Source organism: Protomyctophum bolini (genome assembly GCF_963924005.1).
Source record: "Protomyctophum bolini genome assembly, chromosome: 5".
NCBI lineage: Eukaryota > Metazoa > Chordata > Actinopteri > Myctophiformes > Myctophidae > Protomyctophum > Protomyctophum bolini.
Window position 1 is genome coordinate 22,194,947 of NC_137866.1, and position 26,694 is coordinate 22,221,640.

Consider the following 26,694-nt stretch of genomic DNA (forward strand, 5'->3'; position numbering starts at 1 on the left):
TCCTCATCAGATTGATGGTCTAAGAACAGTGTCATTTGTTTCCTTTGTTAAATGTGAGCCTGTGATGGCCCAAGTCAAGTGAAATTATGTTGTGGAATGATTAGAGACATTGTTCTTAAAATGAGCAAACTTAAAACTGCAGAGGAAACAAATATGTCTCACCCATGCACTAGCTGGTAGTATTTAATCTTTCAGGAAATCTAAGTATTGTCTCTAGTGAAAGTATAAGTAGCTCAGTTTAGGCCCAGATCTCCTTTCTCACTTTTTTCTCTTTGTCATTTTTGTAGTTCATAAAATGTGTGTTGGCCACAGTTATTGTTATTAACTTTCCCATGTGTTTATACAAGTGGGTTCCAATTTCTACCACAAAAGTTTAATTTAACTTTTATTTCTAAGGAATCTCAATCTTAAATACTATTAGTGTCACAGATTGTATGTTAGGTAATTCACACTTTGTCCTTTGTGCAAAATGTAAGGTAAATAGAGTACTTACTATGTATTTAGTCATTCTCAATTCTTCAGGATCATGACAAATATAGGCTACTGTTCCAAATTCTTCCCTATGGCTCTGTCTGTGTCATGATACTGACCTCAATAATACAAATGGCTTTGAGACAGAGAATAGCTATTTTGTTATAGGATTTCTCAAGGGAGCATCCTGACAAGAGGGCAGCACACAGGGTTGTTTGTTTATCTAATAAAGGAGATAGGATAGCTATCACATCCTTTTGTATAAACATTTATGTAAGCCAATGTTTACATACAGTAGCCATAATGGTAAGAAGGCAAGCATTTCCAAGAATGCCCCCCAAATTTCACAGCAGTTTATGCGGGACGCCACGCTAGCCCCTCCTATATCCAGCTTTTGGTGTGTGTGCAAGAACTGTGTCCTACACAAAATTCCCATTGACAATGAATGCACAATTTTACGTCATAGTGTCTGAGTGTCTATTGTAGTGTGTCTAGACTAGACACACTACACACACACACACACACACTGTCTAGTGTCCATTTTAACGTCATGATGATAAGAGCGCCCCTCACTTCACACGGGTGTGATGTTTTCAAAACAGCTACCTTTTCTCCAGCTAGGCCAACATTTCACAAAGCTCTATTATACAGATATAAACGTTTAAAACAGAAATAATGGGTGTCTGGTGGTGGCTCAGCCAGTGCACAGACCATATGCTCCTTGTATAAGCGCAAGGACCTGGGTTCGAATCCGACCCCCGTCTTGTCTCACACCCATGTCTCCCGTCTCTCTGCCCTTGGTTTCCTGTCGCTCCACTCTACTACACTGAACTATATGACATTGTGGACAGGTGTTTAAGCAATACAGCTGGTTTGTCCAAAACAAAGAATGCTCAAAATTACAGATAGATAGATAGATAGATAGATAGATAGATAGATAGATAGATAGATAGATAGATAGATAGATGCAATTGAGTAGATAGATAGATAGATGGATGCAAATGAGTGAAATACTTACAGCTCACATCCAAGAGTTCCAATAGTATACAGAGCAAAATAGAGGGCAGATCCATGATGAGACACTGGGGAGCTCAAGGTGCACTGAGGGAGTTTATCTGTGCACTCCAGCCGATCTATTTATCTAAGGATCTCACCAGTATGCTCGGGTTTCTTATATAGTTCCGATTTCAGTTTCCACGGTGTCCTTCCCGTACTAACAATATATTATTTAAGCTGCACAGCACGCCCCCTTGCCTCACCTTCTCGTTGACCTTCTAAGCTTTACCAAACCATTGTTCAAATCAGTATTATGGCTATTGTTACCTCCTATTGTTACCTCCTCTAGTAGGCAAAAGTAAGACAGCGACGCAGCATATTAACTGTGATCTCCCGATCCTGGTAATCCAGTCGCAGTGTGCCGCGGGTTCGACTCCCGAGCCCGACACGGCCTTTACTGCATGTCTTAAAAGGCGTAAGCCGCAAAAAAATATCTTAAAAAAAAGAAAAAGAAACCTGTGATCTCCCACTCCACAGAATGGAGTGGGTGCTGACTGTAGATTAACATACTGTAACCCATGTGCAATTGTCTTATTGTATGCTGCTGTACAGTAGGCCTACATCCAATAATTGACCCGCCTCACTTGAAAGCATGCATCAAATGAGGTGCTGTCATGAAGAAATCATTATAATAATTCAAGTCTCCTCAGAAAATAGCCAATCAACAATCTCACAATGCAATGCGGTGCAATGCAAAGCATTGTGAGCTTGTACATCGGGAATATGCACTCTCAAAGTATTTGCAGACTTTGGGTTATGCGCTGTGTATATGCATTGCATTTGTATTGCTGAACATCCCTAAACAAATAAGTAGTAGTGACCATTAGCACCATTCAGGTGAATCAAATTTTGATTTAAATTTTGATTCACCTGGCAGGTTTGGTGATTTACTTTTCTAAATTGGAATTTTAATTACTGTGGGGACAATTGCTTTTATTTTAGCATGCTAACTTTCAGAAAGCCTGTATTAGCTTAATTGGATTACCCTGCGACCACTGGTAGGTGGGTTTCTGAACTGCCTAACCCTCCTCTGGGAGAGACAAAAAATAATTACCATTTTATAATGAGCATTAGTGGGGACCAATTATATTAAGAAAGGCTGAAAATGGGTGAAGTGGTCCTTTAATTGTGGGACAACAATTTTGCTGTAGTCCCATCCATTCTAACATACTGAAGTTCTCGAAATCAAAACTGCTATTACGTCATCAATGTTTGGTGTAACATGTGACTCTGCCAACACCAGTGTAGTGGAAATAGGCAGGGAAATAAATGTGCCAGGATTCTGCTTTGTGAGTGTTTATCCCATAGAATGAACATGGGCGTAGCTTGAACTTGACCCCAGGGGGTGCGAATGTCTGGGGGGAATCCCGATTGCTGTGTTGCCTTATAGTTCACTTTAGAAAACTGCGGAAATAAGTAGGCTAGTTCATTGCAGAGGGGCGGGCTGGCGGGGGCATCTTTGTAATATGTCTCGAATGTCCACACAATGATTATAATCAAAATAGTAAAGATTACTGAAAAGCTTCGGCAGGATAACAACACAGCAGCATGTACATAAGAGTCACTATACAAATTAAACACAGCTCGCGGAGTCAGTTCAGTCAGTCAACCTCAAGGGGGTTCTTGCCATGCCCATGCCCTCGGGCACATATACACGTGTATTACTAAGGTACTACACTCATGCGCCTTCCTACCTGCCTATACGTTGACGTGGCAGTCAGCTGACCATTTGTCATGTTATTTAAGCTCACCTCAGTCTCTGTTCTTCCTGCTGTCATCCTCCTGCTGTCAGAGTCAAAAAGAAAAACGATGTGCGGTGTGCCCCCCCCCCCCCCCCCCCCCCTGCACCCCATTAACTCCGCCCATGAGCATGAGAGAGCTAATGGAATTGTTGCTTCCAGTTGCTTGCCCATGTGACGTGTGGCCGACTCAGTCACAAGAAACTATTATATTTATAAACAACTCTTTAAGAACACAGACATACCGGTATATGAAGTGTACTGTTTTAAAGTGCGTGTGCATTTGTACTGTGATACTCATTTAAAATTGTAGCCAACTACACCACCCTTTGATCAAACAACAGAGTAAAGGGAACTCTGACACATTCAAGGTCAACACAGGTTCGAGTTTAAAACCAGGTAAAAGAGCATAACATAGCTAAAACACTAGGACTGAATACTGAAACAGGCTGTTGGGGGGGTTACAAAAAGGATAAGGAACTGTATTGCGCCAATACAGGGGGCACTCTAAAATGGCCATAGAAAAATACAGAGTTATATTAAAAACGCCCTAAGCCTAAAATCCCTATAAAATCCTAAATAACTAACTAAATTCTAAAAAACAAAAACAAAACCAAACAAAACCAAACAACTTTAAAATACGGTTTCTCACAATGTGCAAATTTGCAATTGTGTGCAAATCTACAATCGTGCAACACAAGCAAGGAGCAGCGGGGACAGTCAAAGGTTGAAATCAGTTCATCCGTTTCTTCTACTCTTCTGGTCACTGGAACACAAGAGCACTGGGCACAGTTCATCCGTTTCACAATGTCCTACTTTAATGATGGAAGTACAGGTCGGTCTACACGTCGGCAACACTACAAATCGGGTACATACAGACAAGCCCAGGCGTTAACCTGAGCCCTTCTGATTATGGCATGGTAGTGCTGCGGCCCGCATCTGCTGCCTTCCATATCTCGTCTCTGGGCAGCCCCGGCCCTCCACGGCAAGGGCGCACACTGGGGGTCGTGGTCGTGGCACTTATAGTGTCGAGGACATGGCTACCACTGCCTTGTCTTGATAACCGGCCCCACCCATGCCCAGGTGCAGGTCATTTGTCTAACCTCAAACACAAATAAATAAGCAAAACAATAAAGTAAAAATCACTCAATAATAATCTCACTCTACATGAAGCATGCAAAATTATAAAACACAGCAAATCATGAAAATAACATAAACCAAAACACACATCTAGATTTCCACCGGCTCACACCCAACAGTTAAAAAGATAATATCTGTTCTCACAGTATCGTATATCATTCCCAGGCAAGGAATACAGCCCAAAAGTCCAACATTGCTTTAACTGTAAAGTAGCAACTATGTTTTTAGTCAGGTCATCTCAAACTGGAGCTGCATGCTCCCAGGGACAGCTGTCATTAAAAATGGAGCACGAATGTGGCTCATGAGTGCCTGCACGTCCTCCCTTTGTTGTGGACTTCCTGACCTCAGCTGGCTAATGGCCCTCTATGCGCCGGATACTGTTGACTAGCTCGTCTCGCTGTAGCCCTCTCATCCCTTGGCTGCTGACCAGAGCGCTTTTTTCCCCACATGACCTGCTCTGCTCCTCGGCCTCCAGTGATGTCACTGCACAACAGGGCCGCTGTCCCTGCTCTCACGTTCCCTCTGCTGGCGCTGGAATGATAATAATGATATAGCTGTGCCTCTGTGCTCTGAGCTCTGAACGCTGCTTTAAATCTCAATAACATTGATTTTGTGCGAGGTACTATTTTTTCTCTTACTGTCCGTCATGCTCGGGGGGCAAGTATGACACTGACTAGAAGTTTGCACCCCTTCCGCACGCTCAAATCTAAAAGCACACGTCCACAACAACAACAAAAAACACACGTAGATCTAGATACAGAGATCTCCATATAATATGGGCACAAAAGGGACACGGACAGTAACAACGGGCCCCGACACTACTCAGACTATTGGTTGGATCGGGGTTCAACGTAGGGTCACCAAGGCTCACCAACATGCTGACTGCAGGTCTTATCACTGCAGCCAGGTTGATACTGAGAAACTGGAAGAGCTCTAGCTACGCCAGAGATCACAGACTGGACCCAACTTATGACTGAAACTGCATCTTTCTAATACTCAATTGCCAGGAGGAACAATGTCAATTTATTGGAAACTGACTTAAATGGTGCAGAGAAAGTATAGGTAGGGATGTAGCTCTGGTCCATAGCCTTACTCATGGACCAGAGCTACATCCCTACCTGCTTTCTCTGCACCATAAGTCTGTTTCCTATTTTTAAAATGTAAACGACCAATATTATTACGAAGAAAACAAGATGTTAAGACCGCTAAAACAAATAGAATAAAGTTTACCTTCAGAAAAAGCGTTGTTTATGGCTTCTGAATGTAGCTCTTTTAACATGTAATGTCTATGGAGTGACGTCACGTCAACGCCACTAGGTCTGGAAAGGGGGCGGGGAAGGGCGATAGGCCTATTACAAGTTATATAATATACCTACCACGTCTATCATATCATATCACACACCACTGTCGGTCTAGCCAACCACAGTATACTACTTTCAAGTTACATACGTATACATTACCTGTTACCCAACCAATATTGAAACATATAATAATACATATTACTAACACATAATACTTCACGATCTAAACCCGTAACCGTCAGCAGTACTTGCGCGCTCTGCTTGCTTACTCGACAGAGTGCAGTTCAGGGACATTTTTGGTTTGAAATGGAGATATGAATGTCAACACCACTAGGTCTGGAAAGGGGGTGTGTAAAGGGGGCGGGGAAGGGCTGTGAGATAGGCCGATTGGTAATACATTACAGATGACATAATCACTATTGTCAACAACTTATGGAGGGGTGTTGTTGTCCATTGTTTTTTTTGTTTTTTTTGGACTGCTAGTTGTGTTTTGCTTTTTGTTTGTTTTTCTTTTGTGCAAGTCATGTGTATTTTGTATGCTTTATTGTAAAATCATTAAAAAACTTCAACATAGGTGTGAGGGCTGTGTATCGAACCTCTAGTTTGATCAAACTCACACTCTTCAAAAGAAAGTGTCATAATTTGCACCACATTTTAGGTGGATCTGATCAACCTGCTTGGAGGAGTAAAGTTTTGACTCAACTCAATCTTGGAATGTACTGTAGATGTCTTCAAGCTGGGACAATGATCAAACATGTACGGTTTGGGGCAGATTTCACCATGTACAATTGAGTTACAAACAAAACCCTTCCTGAAGTTTCAGAACTTCTCATTGTTAAGAGCTTTTACATGTGCTGGGCAAGTTTGAGTTGGATCTGATTAACCTCGATCCCTAATCCAGATAAATATTCTACATTGACCCATCTTGGTTCACCTCAGGCTGAAAAGATAAGTTTATCCATATTCTTTCCCACCCTCCCATTGCTGCTGTAGGAGATTGTATAGGCCTGTTGCAGTGGTGTTTCTTCTTCAACGTTGGTAAGACCAAGATGGATCATGGAGTTCTGTACACAATTTATATGCACCTCCTGATCAACAAGGAACAAAGAAATAAAAAGAGAGAGAGAGAGCAGCTTCAAACGATTATTATACCAAAAGAAACCAAACGATAATACCAAACTAGAAACATTACTATTTCTGATGGAGCAGTTTATAAATAGTCTCCCTTGAAGGTATATGAGTGTAGTGTTTAGAAGGCCAGAGAGGCAATTCAGACAGTTATTTTTGACAGGGACAGACGGATAGGGAGATCATATTGCGCAGCGTCATTGTGGCCAAGCTTCATTGTAAAGGTATTTATTGTATTTCCTCAAACACGGCAGCCTTACGGTACGTACTGACTTCTGTGATACTGACCTTGAAGTGAAGGGAGTGGGGTACAGTTACAGCCTATGTGATAGTTTGTGCAGTTTGTCCATGCCCATTTGAAGTGTCAACGGCTGTTAGGTAATGTTGTGTTAGGTAATGATGCGACTGGAATTCAGGTTTGTGTTCCGCCCATTCCGGGAGGAGGAAGCCGATTCAAGATTCAAGAGATTGTACAGTATCTATCACATTCATACAAGTATGTGTGGGAAATGTTGGTTTGGCATAATACGCCAGACTACACAAACTAAATAAAAGCAAAATATAATAAAAACTATACTGTTTACTATGAAAACCTGAATTTCATGTCAGTCAGTTACGCCTCGTGTCAGTCCATCAGTTACGCCTTGTGACACGCTCCATATATGGCCATCTCCTTATATGAAGATCACGTCACTGACCTCTTTTGACATCTGACCTCACGGACACCGTGTTGACGTGACCTTAACCCTTAGATCTCCATATATGGAGCTGACCTGTTGTTCTGACATTCCATACATTGATCCTACCCCACCTGTCCTTCCTCTTCGATGTCTCCCTTTTGACTGATACCTGTACATTCCAACTCTAGACTAGAGATTCCCAAACACTGGTATGTGAGAAGGGAATCCCAAAAGCGTTGTTTATGGCTTCTGAATGAAGCTTTTTAAACATGTAATTTCTATGGAGTGACGTCACGTCAACACCACTAGGTCTGGTGTGGAAAGGGGGCGGGGAAGGGCTGTGAGATAGGCCGATTGGTAATACATTACAGATGATTGCGAACGCAGTGATTGCGAACGCAGTGAGCACTTACTATGAGACCTAGCAGATCATGTCTGTGTGTCCGTGTGTGTGTCTGTCTGTCTGTCTGTCCCGCTATCCAAATATGGAGTGTGTTGCATCAGCAATCACTCAGCTCCATATATGGGCACAAAAGGGGCCAGGTCCACTCAGCTCCATATATGGGCACAAAAGGGGCCAGTGATTTGTTTGTTGTGGACCTGGCCCCTTTTGTGCCCATATATGGAGCTGAGTGCGTTCGCTTCCCGCGTTTGCGCGTCTTACTCGTATAATCACTATTGTCAACAACATATGGAGGGGTGTTGTCCATTGTTTTGACTGTTAGGTGTTTTGCTGTTTGTTTGTTTTTCTTGTCTTTTTCTTTTGTGCAAGTCATGTGTATTTTGTATGCTTTATTGTAAAATCATTAAAAAACTTTGACAAAAAGGGTTCAATGTAGGTGTGAGGGCTGTGTAGCGAACCTCTAGTTTGATCAAACTCAGAATCTTCACAAGAAAGTGTCAAAACTTTACTCCTCCAACCTGCTTGGAGGAGTAAAGTTTTGACTCAACTCAATCTTGGCATGTACTGTAGATGTCTTCAAGCTGGGACAATGATCAAACATGTACGGTTTGGGGCAGATTTCACCATGTATAATTGAGTTACAAACAAAACCCTTCCTGAAGTTTCAGAACATCTCATTTTTAAGAGCTATTACATGTGCTGGGCAAGTTTGAGTTGGATCTGATTAACCTCAATCCCTAATCCAGATAAATATTCTACATTGACCCATCTCGGTTCACCTCAGGCTGAAAACAGTTACATAATACATACATAACATAACATACATATCATACATACATAACAGGCTATGTGATAGTTTGTGCAGTTTGTCCATGCCCATTTGAAGTGTCAACGGCTGTTAGGTAATGATGATGCGACTGGGATTCAGGTTTGTGTTCCGCCCATTTACTGTTGCTGTGATGTAAGTTACGGTATGGGAGGAGGAAGCCCATTCAAGATTCAAGACATTGTACAGTATCTATCACATTCATACAAGAATGTGTGGGAAATGTTGTTTTGGCAAGATACGCCAGACCACACAAACTAAATAAAAGCAAAATATAATAAAAACTATTATTGTATACTGTTTACTATGAAAACCTGAATTTCATGTCAGTCAGTTACGCCTCGTGTCAGTCCATCAGTTACGCCTTGTGACACGCTCCATATATATGGCCATCTCCATAATGAAGATCACGTCACTGACCTCATCAAACCCTGGACCCTGGATAGCCATACATTTGACTGATACCTGTCCATTCAAACTCTAGACCAGAGGTTCCCAAACACTGGTACGCGGAGCGATGCCGGTCCGCGGGACATGTCCCACTGGTACGCGAGGATTTTCCAAACAACGGTGTAAAGTTGACTCTGTTCGGTCGAATGAAAATATCAAGGATTCGTCAGCGACGCGTCAGTGAATGTCGAGTCCGTATTACTTCCGTGTTGCTCAGCGAGCAGCAGCAACAACAACTAGAAATGCACTCTGTCGAGCTGCCAACTTGTGCTCTGCACACAAGTTCAAGTTGGCCATGAATGGCCTACTTGTGCGCGAGCAGAGCGCGCAACCTACTGCTGACTTGTGTCAACTTACTGTCCGCCCCTCTTATAAATATAAAACATTAAGACGAAAGCCATAAAACATTTAAAATAAAGCTTACACCAATAGAAAACAAAATTATTTTCCTATAAAAATACTTAATAGTATTAATAATAGAGAATGAATAGGTTCTTGCACTTAATATACTTTCCACAAAATGTGTTGCATATAAATATCTATACAAAAAGATACTACAATGCTAGCATGTCAGTCAGGCAAATCAAGCAGGCCTACACCAGGCTTTAATATAAGACTGTCTGTATAGAAGTTAGCTCACAATCACAAACTTCTGTGCATACTCCCTTTTCAGGAGCTGCAACTTTGCTGTGGGAGCAAACTTGGATAACATACATAACAGGCTATGTGATAGATTGTGTAGTTCGTCCAATGCCGTTTGAAGTGTCAACTGCTGTTAGGTAATGATGATTTACTGGGATTCACAGGTTTGTGTTCCACTCATTGTTACTGTGGCCGGAAGCTATTCAGTATTCCCGGGTGAAGGTACTGTTTGTGTGGCATGCTGCTACGCCAGACTATACTAACGACATATTCATACCTGTAGTCATATTTTGTGCAGTGTCAAGTGTGTAAATTGTGTGTTATTGTGTAAATGAAATAAGGAATAACCTCACATTGTGCAAAAATGTGTGTGTGTGTGTGTGTGTGTGTATACACACACACATACATACTGTATGATTGGAAAATCAATCAGTTGGAAATACATGCCCCACCCAGTTATGTCTGTGTCCCTTTTATGCCCATATATGGAGATTTCTGTTTCTGTCTCCATGTGATGCTATATTCCTAAATATAGAGTTCTGTGTCAGGCATTCCCAAATATGGAGTCTATGCAGACGTCAGAATGATGTCAGAGCAGGCCAGCTCCATATATGGACACTGGGCAGGGGCCCTGTAGAGGTTGATGTTGACTTGAATTATCAGAAAATCTAAGTATTAAAATAGAAATAATGGTAACTTTAATAGAATGTGAATTGGGTCACAGTTTCAGAGGGCTGTTTTGAAGTTATGATCTTATCTTACATTTGTATATTCTCTTGTTATTTCCTTGGACATATCACAATGATCTTAAACTAAATAACTAAATAACAGGCTGTAAAAGTGAGTCAAGTGATGCAACAGTAGCCTACTGCATGTGCAGCGCCATTATTGCGAACCAGTGAGCACTTACTATGAGACCTAGCAGATCATGTCTGTGTGTCCGTCAGTGTGTCTGTGTGTCTGTGTGTCACGCTTTTGTGCCCATACATGGAGCTGAGTGATTTGTTTGTGATTGATGCAACAGACTCCATATTTGGACGTATAGCTGCTTTGGGGACTCCTTATATGGTTATGGCTAAGTTAAAAACTTAACTTAAAAATAACTTAACTTAAATATGTACGAGCTGCGTTCGCTTCCCGCGTTTGTGCGTCTTACTGGTGCAACTTCTGGGAAAATGTCTATGTTGGATAATTAAGACAACTTCTTATATGCAGACAAAACTATGAATCAAGAAGATTTTATTTGTGACTAACATATATACAAGTCCAAGCAACAAAATGTTTTGTGTTAATTTCATGCTATGCACCCTTCTGTCCTGCAATACAAAACATGAAGTGCAAAGGGATCTGTAACCTTTTCCGACCAGTCATTGGTCCGACATGCGGAAAACGACCAGATTAAGGTTGTCGAACATGCGTTAAAGTGGCGACCAGATTAAGGTTGGCGAACATGCGTTAAGGTTGGCAACCAGATTAAGGTTGGCGAACATGCGTTAAGGTTGGCGACCAGATTAAGGTTGGCGAACATGCGTTAAGGTTGGCAAACATGCGCTGCTCGTGCTTGTGGTTAGGTTAGGGTTTGAGGTTAGTACTGCACCCAATGCAAGCCTTGCTTTCTCTACTTTTTATAATCACAGCACTTTTTGTAATTGCTCATATACCAATTTGATTAAAAACAATTCCATTATAACAATAAACAGCTACAGCTGAACTCTTATTCTGCTCATATTTTGGGTATGATGATTTTGGAGGTGTTTAGTTTCCAAAAGATATCCAAAGATATTAGAAGACAAAAAAAAAGAAGGATTATAACACAGTACAGTGGACACCGTGGCTTTGTCACATACTAGGTCAGCATCATTGTTCGTTTGTGGGATGTTCCCAACTGTAACAAGATAAAAAGATAATTGAACAAAAGTACAGTAGGTAAGGATACAGTTACCGTATATAAGGAACATGGAGGATTATGGTATGCAGTTGGACATATCTTGAAGGTTGGTGCATGCGTTTGTTGGATTATATGTGGTAAATCTTTACAATTGTATCATTATAACTCTATCGTTGTATCTCTGACTTTGTGAATTTGCTTGACTCCTGTCATTCAATATGATTGAGCTATTATGAGATTGCCATTTCTAAAAGGAAAAGATGGAGCTTGCACAAAAACGAATGCGTGAAACTAATTATATTATGTACAAGCTCCCAATGCTTTACAGTTTTAAAAATAAAGGAGTAAGGAACAAAGTCAGTTAACGAGACACAATGTCAAATATATGTAAGATTGCCATTGTGTTGTAAATCTATGCCGACTATAATTCATGACTTATGTTACAGGTGGACTTAAAAATGGGTCAGATAGTAAGGTTGGCATCGTTGCTACTTCTCGCTCTCTTTTTAACAGGTAAGCTTCTTGGTTGTGCTCAATGTATTGATTTCATAATTGCTTTGCATTTTGATTTGGATTATTATTAACAAATACATTTCAAAGAAGATTTTAAATAGTTTTCATGAATCATTCAATTATCACCTGAAAGAATGAAAAGAGACTGCACACTGATTGCTGCTCCAAGTGTAAAAGTTGACATAATGTAACTTTTTGTTACTGTGGTAACTGGACACTTTTTATTCTTAAATTGTTACAGCTTTTTTGCCAACCTAGTAGTTGTTGTTTCTACTTCTTTTTAGATGTGTCACTTTTGGTTGCTTTACAGCCTATTTTCCACTCAATTATCACCAGAGACATTTTATTGGTTTAAAAACCTTTATTAATCTCTGACAAAGTGACTCAGGCAAGTTTCTACAGACCAGCTCCATTGTGTTGTGCAGAATGTCAGATGATATGTTTACAGAAGCAGAATAAAAACAACTTTAATAAGGGGGGAAAAAAAGTTAAAAGGTTAACTTAAAAACTATAGAACAAAAAGAAACGGGATTATGATTAGGAAGGTGTGTTTTGAGTGTGGTTTTAAACGTGGCGGCGGTGGGGGGGGGAGTGGGGGGAGTGAGTTCCATAGGGAGGGGGCGGGTTTCCCAACCCGAGGGAGCGGGATGGGGCTCTCAAAGGACATGTGACAGTGACCTACATGGGAATAAAAGCACAAATAAAAGTTGCACAATGGTTGAGTTAACTTGTTCCATGCCAACCTCGAGATATCTTGTGGATAGCTATTTGATCCATATATTCCAATCACGAGATTACGAGATTAGATCGAGCTTTAAAAATCATATAGTACTCACATGATGAAACCGCCTACATCCCGACCGTCGGTGCACTGCAGACACGTGCAGTTATTAGTGATCCTTGTGCTCAAAATGGGATAAAATACCATCTTTAGAGACTAATAAAACATTAAACATTAATGGCACTAAGAATATTTATCGTCCGGGCGTTAGTCCACAACTTGGAGCGAGTCTAGACTACAGCTATGGAGGGCAATCACTTCCGGGCGGATGTGGTTCTTTGCTTATTTTTCACTGGCCTCACAATCCCGGGAGGGAATGTGTTGACTGTGGTCTGGTAGGACATTATGATGCCTCACACATTCAGTGTGATGGCAACGATTGAAAATGATTACACCATTAATGCAGCTGTTATTTTTTTTATATATTTTTTTGCTTTTTCCTGATGTCCACCAAACACCAAAGACTATTTTTCCTTAAATTAACAGAAACTTAACTCGGCAGATCTCATGTGAAACATGTATCCAAATGCCTTACTGTATTCTGTCCTCATGGCCCACAGAGACACTTGCATCGAATAATTCACCAGGTGACAGGATCATCGGTGGAGAGGAGGTTATCCCATACTCCATTGGCCATCAGGCTTCTCTGCAGTACATAAGGAGAGGTGTGTGGAGACATTACTGTGGAGGGACCTTGATCGACAGATGGTGGGTGGTGACTGCTGCCCACTGCTGGAGGCCGTGAGTACTAACTTATTACTACTAGCAATGTTATTATACAGACCAGTGATCTGGACTGGATTTGTATGTTTGAGAGAGGAAAAGAAAGTGAGAGGATGTCATTTATATGTAAATTATTATAGAAGTTATAACTTGTAATATAAATGAAGAGTAACACAATAGTAAGTGGCTAGCCCACACTAACGCCTATTCCTTTGGGCATTTAGCAAAGTGTAGTTATCATCTTTGGTTGTTCTAGAGTTATAATTAGAAACTATAACAACATTTGTTTGACATTAGTGTGACTCATTAGTGTTTTGATATGAACTTCTTACAATAAATGTGCAAAATCACTGCACGTATATATATATATATATATATATATATATATATATATATATATATATATTATATATATATATACACACACAGATAGCTTCTCGTGCACATACATGTGGGGAGGTGCTGGTATAGGCAAGATATAAAATGCAGGCCAAAGAAAAACGTTAGATTTGCTGGATGTAGTATTTTTTGGGTGTAGTGATATGGACACAAAAAACATAGTTCCGTGTGATAGAGGGGTAAAAATGAACGAATGTCGCACTACTATTTTAGAAATAGGTCAACAATACAAATGACGTTAGTTTTGTGGATTCATTTACTTTTACTGCGTGGGCCCATGTGCACCCCACAAAATGACCGGAACGACCACCACGGGATTCGGGCAATCAATCAATCAATTAATACAGTTGCAGCCACTATATCAATGGCAAGTATTTCATACAGCTTAAGTTAAAACAAAATCTGAACTATCCCTTTAAGCTTTGGGCAGGTTCATCAGCCCTTGCGTAGTTGCTTAGGGACTGAGCCACTAGGCAAGGGCTAGTCTGATACTGTATGTCTGTCCACAGTTGCATACGCTTGGGCAACGATAGATGCACAGGGGATAGTGTTATCTATTTACTGTATGTTGTTACCCCATACCAACTCCCTGGTGTGCAACTCCAAAGGAGGCAAAGAGCAACAGTAGCTCACTAGCTCCCTAGCTCCTGGGAATAGCATTGTATTATAAAAGCGATAAACAACTTACTAAGCAACACTACTCTCAAACATCGTGAATCGCAGCTATGTTGTTCTATTTGAATTTTAAAAAATGTAATAAAACCCGGCCCGCAACATAATCAACCACAATGTCATCAACCCTTAACCCTGACATTCTTCAATTTATTTAAGCCACGTTGAAATCCTACTCCTAAAAATAGAGTTCCTGAACTTATATTAATTTATGTTTTAGCTCCATTTCCTCAACAGCTCTTTTTTTTAGAGCTTATAAGCAAGGTGTGGATGTCACCACCCACCAGTACAGTAGTCTCCTGGGTGTCCACAACTACAGGATCAAGTTTCCCAATTAGATGTAAAGAAGCCAATAACTGAACACTCTACTTACTAGGGCTCATAATGCAGCCCTGAGGGACTCCTATATTGAGGGCTAGGGTGGCAGAGGTGTTGGAACCCATTTCACATCCTGGCATCAATAAAGCCCACAGAACTGATCAACCCTCCCCTCTTAAAGAGACTATAGTGGCAATTTCTCTATATATTTCTATTCATACAATTTGCCTGTAACTACTTTCAAGGATGTGTGGGCGGGGCCTATTTCCATATTTCCCAAAAAGGACACAGTCATAACAAGATATTGTTATGACTGTAGACATATTGTTAGACTAATATATTATCTTATCACAAAGTAGACATAGCTAATGTTCTCGACACTTTGTTTACAAGCATTCTCCAAAACCGGGGGCACCACAAACGCTGGCTGCACCGTCAACCAGCGATTGCTTTGTGTGTCTGAGGACATGCTCAAAATACTGCGGCAAGCTGCAGTGCATCCATATCTGTAGTTGATGGGTTCATCTTCTGATTTGTGTTTTAAAATGTCTACGGTTATTAAAATGTTACCAAATGTACTTGAATAACTGAGTCAATGTTGACCAAACTTATAGTTGGCCAGGTTATAGTTGTTATATTTATGAGGCTGGTGAGAGCAGGAGTGGACCTGGTGAGACGTAGGAGGGGCCCGGACAGGAGACAACCCACAGAGCCTAGTCCCTCCATGCGCCAGAAGTGTACCTCCCAGCCCTGGCAGAGTAGTTCTGGAGTAGTTCCAATGGATTGTGTGCCCCTGGTTTTCCCTAGTGGGACTGATTGAGGGTAGCTACTGGGACGCAAGTCGGGACTTGATCACTCCCGGCTGGGTCGCCTGAGTGAGGGGTATGATGTTGAGAGACCCGAAACGCCGTTGACCTCAGGATACATCACTGAGCATACGTCCCAGGTGCATCCATGCGATGTTTTTTAGTTATATAGTGCTTTGCGTGCATGGCCTATACTAGCGTAGAATTGGTAAACATATTATGACGCTTTGATCGTGTGATTTATGGTGACATGAAAGGCTCAACCAATGTTTAATCTGTTTTCGTCCCCAGGCCCTCTCTGATGAGGGTGGTGTTAAGTGAGCACAGCCTCAGGGAGGACGAGGGCTATGAGCAGATCTACAATGTCTCCAAGACACATTTGCACGGCTATGTGTACAAGACCTTCAATAATGACATCATGATGCTAAAGGTAAGTGTTACTATATCTGAATTAGATCCAGCAGTGCTATTAAAAGGACAACTTTAGTTTTTTTCAACCAAGGTTTTAGGTTGTTATTAGAGAAAGTAAAAGATGAGTGTTATTTTTTTATTCATTTGCTGCTTTCTTTCGTTTTAGGGATTTTAGCTGTTTTTGACAGGTGGGCGGGGGCATTCAAGCATGGGGCTAAATATGTATTTCTTTACAACATGTTATAGCGATTTTTTAATTTTTTATTTACTATAGTCCTACTAGACCCCAAGAAATTACATCTGGCCACAAAAGATCACAGGATGTACTGAATGTGTCAAACTGACATATTGAGAGCCTATGACACAATGTGGCTTCCCCCCATTCATATTCAGTAGATCCTGTGAACTTTTGTGGCCAGATGTAATTTCTTGGGGTCTCGTAGGACTATAGCAAATTATCAAAAAATAAATCGCTATAAAATTATGTAAAACAAAATACATATTTAGCCCCATGCTCAAATGCCCCCGCCCACCTGTCAAAAAGGTGAAATGACAGCTAAAATCCCTAAAACGAAAGAAAGCCGCAATTTTTTTTTTTTTTAACACTGATCTTTTACTTTCTCCAATAACAACCTAAAACATTGGTTGAAAAAAACTAAAGTTGTCCTTTAACACACACACACACTCTCTCTCTCTCTCTCTCTCTCTCTCTCTCTCTCTCTCTCTCTCTCTCTCTCTCTCTCTCTCTCTCTCTCTCTCTCTCTCTCTCTCTCTCTCTCTCTCTCTCTTCAGTCAGATTCATTTCGCATTTCATTGGTAAGCCCTCTTTGTTTTGGTGTGTTTCAGTTAAGTGAACCAGCACAGTACAATATCAACGTCCAGCCAGCCTTGCTGCCTGATGAAAGCACCCCCAAGCTAACGTCAGGCACCTCTTGCAGCGTGAGCGGCTGGGGTGTTACGCATGTCTACAGTTACTACCTCTCTGCCTCTCTACGTGCTGTGAACGTACAAATCAGGCCCTGGTGCAAATACTACTACTGGGGCAGGATCACTGACAACATGTTGTGTGCTGGTTCCTCATATGGAGGCAAAGACTCCTGCCAGGTACAGAAACCATTTCTTTAACAGCATTTATGATTGATGAAATCCTGTCTTAGAATGTATAACAGCTCCTATTCTTCCCTAAAACAAACAAAAGACAAGGGTTCAATTTGAGTATGTACAGTGTATGCATGTAATGTATATTTTGAGTGAGAAGCAAAGCACATTGGAGTAGCTACTTACTGATTCCCAAACACTGGTTCGGGACCCATTTGTGGGTCATGGACACATTTGTAAGTGTCCCTTTATTTTTCTGTTTCTTAAATTAGTTTTTAATTATTACTTTCAAAAAAATCCCCACAAAAAAAGAAAATCCATTAATTAAAAACAAATTTCTGTTTCTTTCAGTAATTTCAAGAAGAAATCAAAGAAATTCCATAAATTATAAAACAAGAAGTACTAAAGTAATGCAAATAGCTGATCTACAAGCTCACAACATGTCCCTTTGTGCCATGTTGTGAGCTTGTAGATCTTCTGTTTTCACTAATTTGGGTCCCCGAGAACGTTTGGGAACCACTGCTTCATTCATTTAAGTTTTATTTATTCTCGAAATTACACTATAGTAACTAGTAATTTTAGGGTGTGTTTGTTCACAAAGGGAGGACCCCTTTGTTCATCAGGTCTCTTATCATCTCTTGGTATTCCACAGGGTGACTCAGGTGGTCCACTCATCTGCAATGGAAGAATAGAGGGAATTGTCTCATGGGGCATCAGCTGTGGCAGCGCGTACTACCCAGGCGTGTACACCAAAGTAAGGAACTACGTCAGCTGGATGCGATGGCTGATCAACGACAACTAATAAAGAGACTGCTCCACCCAGATGGTATAGTGAGAGAATGGATCCTGGAATTTAAATGTTTATTTGAAAACACATTTGTTTGGCTAATGTGTTCAGTTTCTTTGTGTCAATAATTGTGTAAATTTCATGATATTAACCACTTGAGCTGGATGTTTTGTTTTTTCATTTCCTGAAAAATGAACATTTGGGAGTTAGGTGGTTTCTGCCTGACAGCAGAGAGATGTGATTATGGTGATTCAGAACAGAACTAGGTTGTCTTTCATTGTTACTTTATGTTATTTAAAATAGTTGATGGCTTCCTGCTGAGCACACCTATAACGAACCAGATTCAGGCAATATGTTAATATTCATAACGAACTGCCCGTATAGATTTTATTCCTTTTTTGTATTTTACTTGCCCACAGCAATGAATGAAAGGGTATTGTAATTGGTCCTGTCTGTGTGTGTTTAATTGTTATTAGCAAGATAACTTGAGATTTTCGGGAAATTGGAGGAAATGATCATCAGTAGGCTAGCCCTGAATGTTGTTGCCAACATTTGTTGAATGCTGTTGAATGCTCTCCATACATCCAACAAGTTCACAAACTGTTCACACTTATCATAAATGTAAGACATAAGGACCTCAAATTTGGTTTTCACTAGGTGTTTTAATCATGTTAAGTTGATTCACCATTACATTTTTTTCTAATCGACATTGTTAGTTATGTTAGTTAATACTAATAGCATGCCAATTAGGTTTTGACACACTAGCATTAGGTTTTAAATCACATTAGCATTTTCATGTGATCTGTGGTTGTATTGAACAACATTAGACAAATGTAGCCGATTGTCAAACTCTGTGTACAAAAGACTGGTAATACTTTTATTTTGATGTTTAAAGCATTTAAAAAATATTTTCTTTGTTTTTGTGATTTTCTTTATTAAATAAAGGTAAGCATTCATCAACAATATGTTTGTTTTTGTTTTGGCTCCGCTGTATACCACAATCTGCCACAACAGCAGAGGAGAATGAGACACTGCTTTAAAACGACCTAAAAAAAACCAAACATTTGCAATCATTTAATTTTAATGGTTACATAGGTAACCTTTTTTTCTATGAAGGTCCACAGGCCATTGTATACAGTAGGTCAACCAAGTGACAACAATTGTCATGCTGCCAACAGCATAGCAATCTAAGTCGAGTGTGGAAGAAGTGGACATACAATGTAGTCATAAACACAGTACACGTTTGTGTTATAATTCAGTCACACAGCTAATTACTGATACTAGACTGGTGCCTGTTGGCCTTCTCGGAACGATGTCCTTGATCCCTTTATGCCCATATATGGAGATCCCTGAAGTTATCAGTTTATGACCATATCGGGGTATCTGCGGTTCTGTAAAATCCCTGTGCAGTGGTAAATGTTTGTTGAGAATGTGTTGAGATGAGACCTTAGACTCTTTGAGATTGAAAATGTCAATCTATTGTTGCGAATGCAGTGAGCACTTACTACCAGTAAGACGCGCAAACGCGGGAAGCGAACGCAGCTGAGACCCTGCAGATCATGTCTGTCTGTCTGTGTGTCTGCCCCGCTGTTACTGTATATGTGGACCTGGCCCCTTTTGTGCCCATATATGGAGCTGAGTGGCCCTGGCCCCTTTTGTGCCCATATATGGAGCTGAGTGATTGCTGATGCAACACACTCCATATTTGGATAGCGGGACAGACAGACACACACACACACACAGACATGATCTGCTAGGTCTCATTGCGAACCAGTGAGCACTTACTACGAGTAAGACGCGCGAACGCGGGAAGCGAACGCACTCAGCTCCATATATGGGCACAAAAGGGGCCAGGTCCACAACAAACAAATCACTGGCCCCTTTTGTGCCCATATATGGAGCTGAGTGGCCCTGGCCCCTTTTGTGCCCATATATGGAGCTGAGTGATTGCTGATGCAACACACTCCATATTTGGATAGCGGGACAGACGGACACACACACAGACAGACAGACAGACAGACATGATCTGCTAGGTCTCATAGTAAGTGCTCACTGCGTTCGCAATGAGACCTAGCAGATCATGTCTGTCTGTCTGTCTGTGTGTGTGTCTGTCTGTCCCGCTATCCAAATATGGAGTGTGTTGCATCAGCAATCACTCAGCTCCATATATGGGCACAAAAGGGGCCAGGTCCACTCAGCTCCATATATGGGCACAAAAGGGGCCAGGTCCACATATACAGTAACAGCGGGACAGACACACAGACAGACAGACATGATCTGCAGGGTCTCAGCTGCGTTCGCTTCCCGCGTTTGCGCGTCTTACTCGTAGTAAGTGCTCACTGCGTTCGCAATGAGACCTAGCAGATCATGTCTGTGTGTGTGTCTGTGTGTCCCCCCTTTGTGCCCATATATGGAGCTGAGTGATTTGTTTGTGATTGATGCAACACACTCCATATTTGGACATATAGCTGCTTTGGGGACTCCTTATATGGTTATGGCTGAGTCATGGTGACGATCTGCGTTCGCTTCCCGCGTTTGCGCGTCTTACTCGTGATATATTATAGATATATTGAATCTCAAGGGTTCCGATGACTGTTTGGGAAACAGTGATCTATAGCTCCATGACATCATAGAACTCCATATAAATATAGCTGGTAAAGGGTGACCATCACTTCTTGAGTATTAGATGCGGCTGTGACTTCTCAAGGCCGTGTTGGCATTCAACCTTCTAGTACCTTGATCAGCTCTCACCAAGGAGACTTCATCATCTTCAGTACGAGTCAGGATATTTGCCCTTACAATCCAGATATTTCTGCAATATACAGGGATCTAGACATCTTGGTTAGGACACCACTGTGGCGGTTCTAGACTCTAATAAAATCATGGTAGGCCTACAGCAAGTTCCTGAATCCATCAACTTTCCCTCTGAAGAAGAGAAGATCCTCCAATTATGGAAGGACAAGGACTGCTTCCAGCAATGCCTCAAACAGTCCCAAAACAGGCCCAAATACACATTCTATGATGGTCCTCCCTTTGCCACTGGTCGTCCCCACTATGGGCACATCCTGGCTGGCACCATAAAGGACATCGTCACCCGATTTGCCCACCAGAGTGGCTTTCATGTGGACCGGCGCTTTGGCTGGGACTGTCACGGTTTGCCTGTTGAACATGAGATTGACAAAAAATTTAACATCAAAGGGCCTGATGACGTGATGAAGATGGGCATTGCGGAATACAACAAAAGGTGCAGAGACATTGTCATGACATACTCCAATGAGTGGGAGATCGCAGTGAGAAGAATGGGAAGATGGATTGACTTTAACAATGACTACAAGACTCTTTACCCCTGGTTCATGGAGACTGTCTGGTGGGTATTTAAACAGCTTTATGACAAGGGTCTGGTGTACAGGAGCGTGAAGGTCATGCCTTATTCCACTGCCTGCAACACCCCTCTCTCAAACTTAGAATCCAACCAGAACTACAAGGATGTTCAGGACCCGTCAGTGATTGTCAACTTCCCACTGCTGGAGGACAAAGGTGTAGCTCTGATTGCCTGGACAACCACACCCTGGACGTTGCCTAGCAACCTGGCCCTCTGTGTAAACCCAGAGTTGCAGTATGTCAAGGTCAAAGACAACAAAACAGGTCAAACCTTCATCATGATGGATGCCAGGCTTGGAGCTTTGTTCAAGTCTGAGAGTGAGTACACCATCCTGGACAAATTTCCAGGAAAGGTGTTGAAAGGATTGAAATACGAACCTCTCTTTCAGTACTTTTCCAAGTGTGGAGAGAAAGGTGCATTCCAAGTAGTGACGGATAACTATGTCAAAGAAGCGGAGGGTACTGGAGTTGTTCACCAGGCACCGTACTTTGGAGCTGATGATTACAGAATCTGCATGGAGTATGGCATCATTCAGAGGGACCAAGCTCCTGTCTGCCCCGTGGACAGCTCAGGCTGCTTCACTCGAGAGGTCACAGACTTTGTGGGACAGAATGTCAAGGCTGCAGACAAGAACATCATCAAGTGGCTGAAGGAGAAGGGCCGTCTGGTCAATTCCAGCTCCTACACGCATAGCTACCCACACTGCCCGAGGTCTGACACCCCTTTGATCTACAAAGCCGTCCCGAGCTGGTTCATAAGAGTGGAGCACATGGTGGAGAAACTACTGGAGAACAATGGAAAATGCTATTGGGTTCCAGATTTTGTTCGCGAGAAGAGATTCGGGAACTGGCTGAGGGATGCACATGATTGGGCCGTTTCCAGGAACCGCTACTGGGGCACACCCATCCCTCTTTGGGTCAGCGATGACTTTGAGGAGGTGGTGTGTATAGGATCCATGGAAGAACTGGAGGAGCTGACGGGAGTCAGAGTAACTGATCTACATATGGAGAGCATTGACCACCTGACCATCCCATCGCGGTGTGGTAAGGGCGAGCTGCGTAGGGTAAAAGAGGTGTTTGACTGTTGGTTTGAAAGCGGCAGCATGCCCTATGCCCAGGCTCACTACCCTTTTGAAAACAGGAAGGAGTTTGAGGACACTTTCCCTGCTGACTTCATTGCTGAGGGCATTGACCAGACCAGAGGATGGTTCTATACCCTGTTGGTGCTGTCTACGGCTCTGTTTGGGAAGCCACCATTCAAGAATGTCATTGTCAATGGACTGGTGCTGGCGAGCGATGGACAGAAAATGAGCAAGCGCAAGAAGAACTACCCAGATCCAGGAGAGATAATGAAGAACTATGGAGCAGATGCCCTCAGATTGTATCTGATAAACTCTCCTGTAGTCAGAGGAGAGAACCTACGTTTTGAGGAGGCTGGCGTGCATGATGTCCTGAAAGACGTATTCCTGCCCTGGTACAACGCCTATCGCTTCATGGTGCAGAACGTGCAACGGCTGGACAAGGAGGAAGACGTCCAGTTCCTGTACAATGAGAACATGGACAAGCAGAGTGATAACATCATGGATAAATGGATCCAGTCCTTCACACAGTCTCTCATACAGTTCTTTAAGAAGGAGATGGCCGCATACCGTCTGTACACTGTGGTACCGCGGCTCATCAGGTTTGTGGACATGCTCACCAACTGGTATGTGAGGACCAACCGTCGCCGTCTCAAGGGTGCTGTCCCCAGTGGTGCTGGGGACTGCCTGTGTGCACTCGAGACGCTCTTCAGCGTTCTCTTCTCTATGTGCAGGCTGATGGCTCCCTTCACTCCGTTCATCACAGAGATGATGTACCAGAACTTGGTTCACCTCATTGACCCAGCCTCTGTGAAGGAGGACAACAGCAGCATCCACTATCTCATGCTGCCCCAAGTCAGGGAGGGTTTGATAGACAAGCGCATTGAGAGCGCCGTCTCCAAGATGCAGTCGGTGATCGAGCTGGGCAGAGTGATCCGAGACAGGCAAACATTACCTGTAAAGATCCCTCTGAAGGAGGTGGTTGTGATCCACCAGGACCCTGAAGCTCTCAAAGACATTCAGTCTCTGGAGAAATACATCCTGGAGGAGCTAAATGTGCGCCAGCTGACTCTATCGACTGACATGGGCAAGTATGGCATTTGTCTGAGGGCAGAGCCTGACCACATGGTGCTGGGCAAGAGGCTGAAGGGGGCCTTCAAAGCTGTCACTGCCTCCATCAAGGAGCTGACCAAGGAACAGCTGGAGGCCTTCCAGATGGCAGGCTCCATCACGGTGGATGGTCATGAGCTTCATGAAAATGATCTGAGGCTCATGTACACCTTCGACCAGAGCTCTGACACAGCCAAGCAGTATGAGAAACACTCTGATGCACAGGTCTTGATGCTGTTGCATGTATGCCCAGACCAGTCCATGTTGGATGAAGGGGTGGCCAGAGAGGTCATCAACCGCATTCAAAAGCTACGCCAGAAGGCACACTTGGTGCCTTCAGATGAAATAGAAGTCTACTACCGTTGCCAGCCAGCAGGGGAGTACCTGGACTCTGTGATCCAGGCTCACGCAGAGGTCATCGTGGCCACCACCAAAGCTCCTCTGCTGCCCTACCCTGTATACCTACCCAGTCTCATTGTAGAGAAGACACAGCTTAAGGGCTCAGATTTGAAGTTAGACTTAGAGTTAACCATAGTGAAGGGGTCTTCAGCACCCAAAATTAATCTGAATGGACCTGCATGCTCCTACATCAATCTCAGGGTCAAACTTGCCAACAAGGAACAAGAGGGGGTGGTTATTTTGGAGAACCCAATTGGAGATAACAGAGTGGACATGAACAAGCTTCGGGAGGTGTGCAGCAGTGTATTCGGAACCAACAACACCCAGCTTTCTTTCTTCAACAGCGAGACTGAGTTGAAGAATGCATCAGACCTTCAGGCTCTCAGTGGTACAACTCTGTCAGTGACATCACCAGGCTCCTCCCCTAGCCCCGCCCCCACTACAGACAGCCTGCTCTGTCCCTATATCAACCTGGTACTCTGCGATAGATATGCATCCGAGTGCCTGTCTGGAAAGGTTGCCACCCTCCTCCTGGAGAACCCTGTGGGTTGCAATGGGCTGAACCATGCAAGCCTGCTGGCAGAGACTGCCAAGGTGTTTGGGCTACGGAACAGACGGCTCAAACTCTACCTGAATCAGTACCTTACTCAGGAGCTACCAGCCGATTCCTCAGTGAAGTGTCTGGACACCAAAACCATCTATGTGAGAGCTCTCCCCACCACCGCTGAGGCATAAACGAACCGCTGGCTTTGTGCTCCGGGCAACTATAGGCTCACAGCGCACCGCAGGTTTGAGTCCCGTTCACGATGTTCTTTGCTGCATGTCTGTCCCCATCTCTCTCCCGTTTCCTGTCCGTCTCTACTACAATCTATAAATAAAGGCAGAGAAAGACCCAGCAAAAATAGGCCTATATCATTATCCCATACTGACCAATCAGAATGCCTGTTGCTAGTGATTGGTTAATTCCGGGCAATCAGAATGCCTAGTGATGATATGCACACGGCTGCCATTTTGCCAGCAAGCTGCTACCTAGGTGCAACTTCCCATAGACAGCCCATTCATCCAAACAGAACAGTCCTATCTAATTGTATTAAAATAACGTCAAACTCACCAACATTGCAGCTGTACGGAAAGCTTGAATTATTCTCTTTCTATATGCAACGTGTTTGTTTAATACAAATCTACTGTAGAAATGTTATCAGCTCAAGGTTCAAGGTTCAAGGTTAGCTACTCCCTGTCAAGAAATTTTACATATGACGTAAATTAAAAATGTAATGTTTTTATGTTTAATTTTTAATTAACCGTCAATGGCAAAACTTGAGACGGGCGGGGACAAAATTTGGCGGACATTGGACTGGAATTATTTTACCGTGGTCAATGGCAAATCTTGAGGCATTGAACCCCTACCATGAAATGTTATATGAGCAGGGCCTGGCTGTAAATAAGTTCTTGAGCTTAGTCCAGTTACCCTGAGTAAATATAGTAACTTTGCTTTGCTTTGCGACGTGGGGACAAAAGCTTTTTATACAGTAGAAGAAAAAACAAATAATGAAATAAATAAAGAGGCCTAACTACTTAGTACTGGCCTTACCTCAGACAACTATTACTTTAGAGTTTAGACTAAACTGTTGAGGCATATGTCTTAATTTGTGACTTTGTTCTATGGAAAAATTAAATTACATTAGTGTTTTCAATCATATTTCATTCCTTTTACAATATTTGCTATCTGAAAGAGGAATTTGCAACTATACTGTAGCTTTTAGAAGCAGTTTGCATTGTCAGTCAGGCCACAGTCACACATACATAATTATAAAGTTATTTGTTAGGGGCCGGGGGACAAATATGTTTCTCACTTGCTTTGAAGCTTACTACTAGTAGTAAGCTTCAAATACATAATGCTCCAGAAAGTAAATCAGAATCAGCTTTATCGTCACATCACAGTTTTACTGTTAGTTTTAGTAAAAAAGTGTGTGAAATTCGTTTTTGTGCATATATAATTAGTTCCCATCGTGTTAAAAAAAATTCCCCCAAAAAGTCGACAGTGAAAGTTTGCTGTCACTGAAAGATTCTCAAATGATCAATTACATTATTAGTACAAATGCTACACATTAAATATGAAGAAAATTTTTAAGTGGGTAAAATTGTAGAAACACGACTTATTTTTAGATGCACAGAATAAGCCTCAGAAAAACTGGTCAAATTCAAAACATTTACTGAAAGTAATGCACAAACAAACGTCTGCACTTTAATGTGCTTTGCCTCTACTCTGAAAGCAGCAGCAGGTGAGACTTGGATGTAGAATAGATTGCTTACCAATACCAAAAGATATAGAAAAGATTCTACGCAGGCTCGTCTTCTTACTACTACGATCTACGACGGCAACATTCGACAAGATCCTGTGGTAAGATTGTGTTACATTACCCTCTCTAGTGTGTGGCTGTAGAAAGTACACCCCAGTCAGTACGGTTTTGTACGGAGGAGTGCGGAGAGCAG

The 26,694-nt window shown here is 42.2% G+C and overlaps 3 protein-coding genes across 3 annotated transcripts in view; 2 read left to right on the forward strand and 1 right to left on the reverse strand.

Annotated features, from left to right (window-relative positions):
- The window catches only part of LOC308315896 (trypsin), a 43,897-nt gene that overhangs the window by 7,030 nt on the left and 10,173 nt on the right, over nucleotides 1–26,694 (reverse strand). The gene's annotated exons all lie outside the window — the stretch shown is intronic.
- LOC308315953 (trypsin-3) lies at nucleotides 9,262–18,247 on the forward strand (the record flags this gene model as incomplete). The annotated part of the gene is made up of 5 exons (XM_080764229.1): nucleotides 9,262–9,289; nucleotides 13,606–13,759; nucleotides 16,228–16,366; nucleotides 17,194–17,451; nucleotides 18,098–18,247. The coding sequence occupies 5 exons, from the start codon at nucleotides 9,262–9,264 to the stop codon at nucleotides 18,245–18,247; spliced, it is 729 nt and encodes a 242-aa protein (XP_080620355.1).
- On the forward strand, nucleotides 21,115–24,936 carry LOC308315954 (isoleucine--tRNA ligase, cytoplasmic-like; the record flags this gene model as incomplete). Its single annotated transcript, XM_080764230.1, has 1 exon — nucleotides 21,115–24,936. One exon carries the CDS (start codon nucleotides 21,115–21,117, stop codon nucleotides 24,934–24,936), a length of 3,822 nt encoding a protein of 1,273 aa, XP_080620356.1.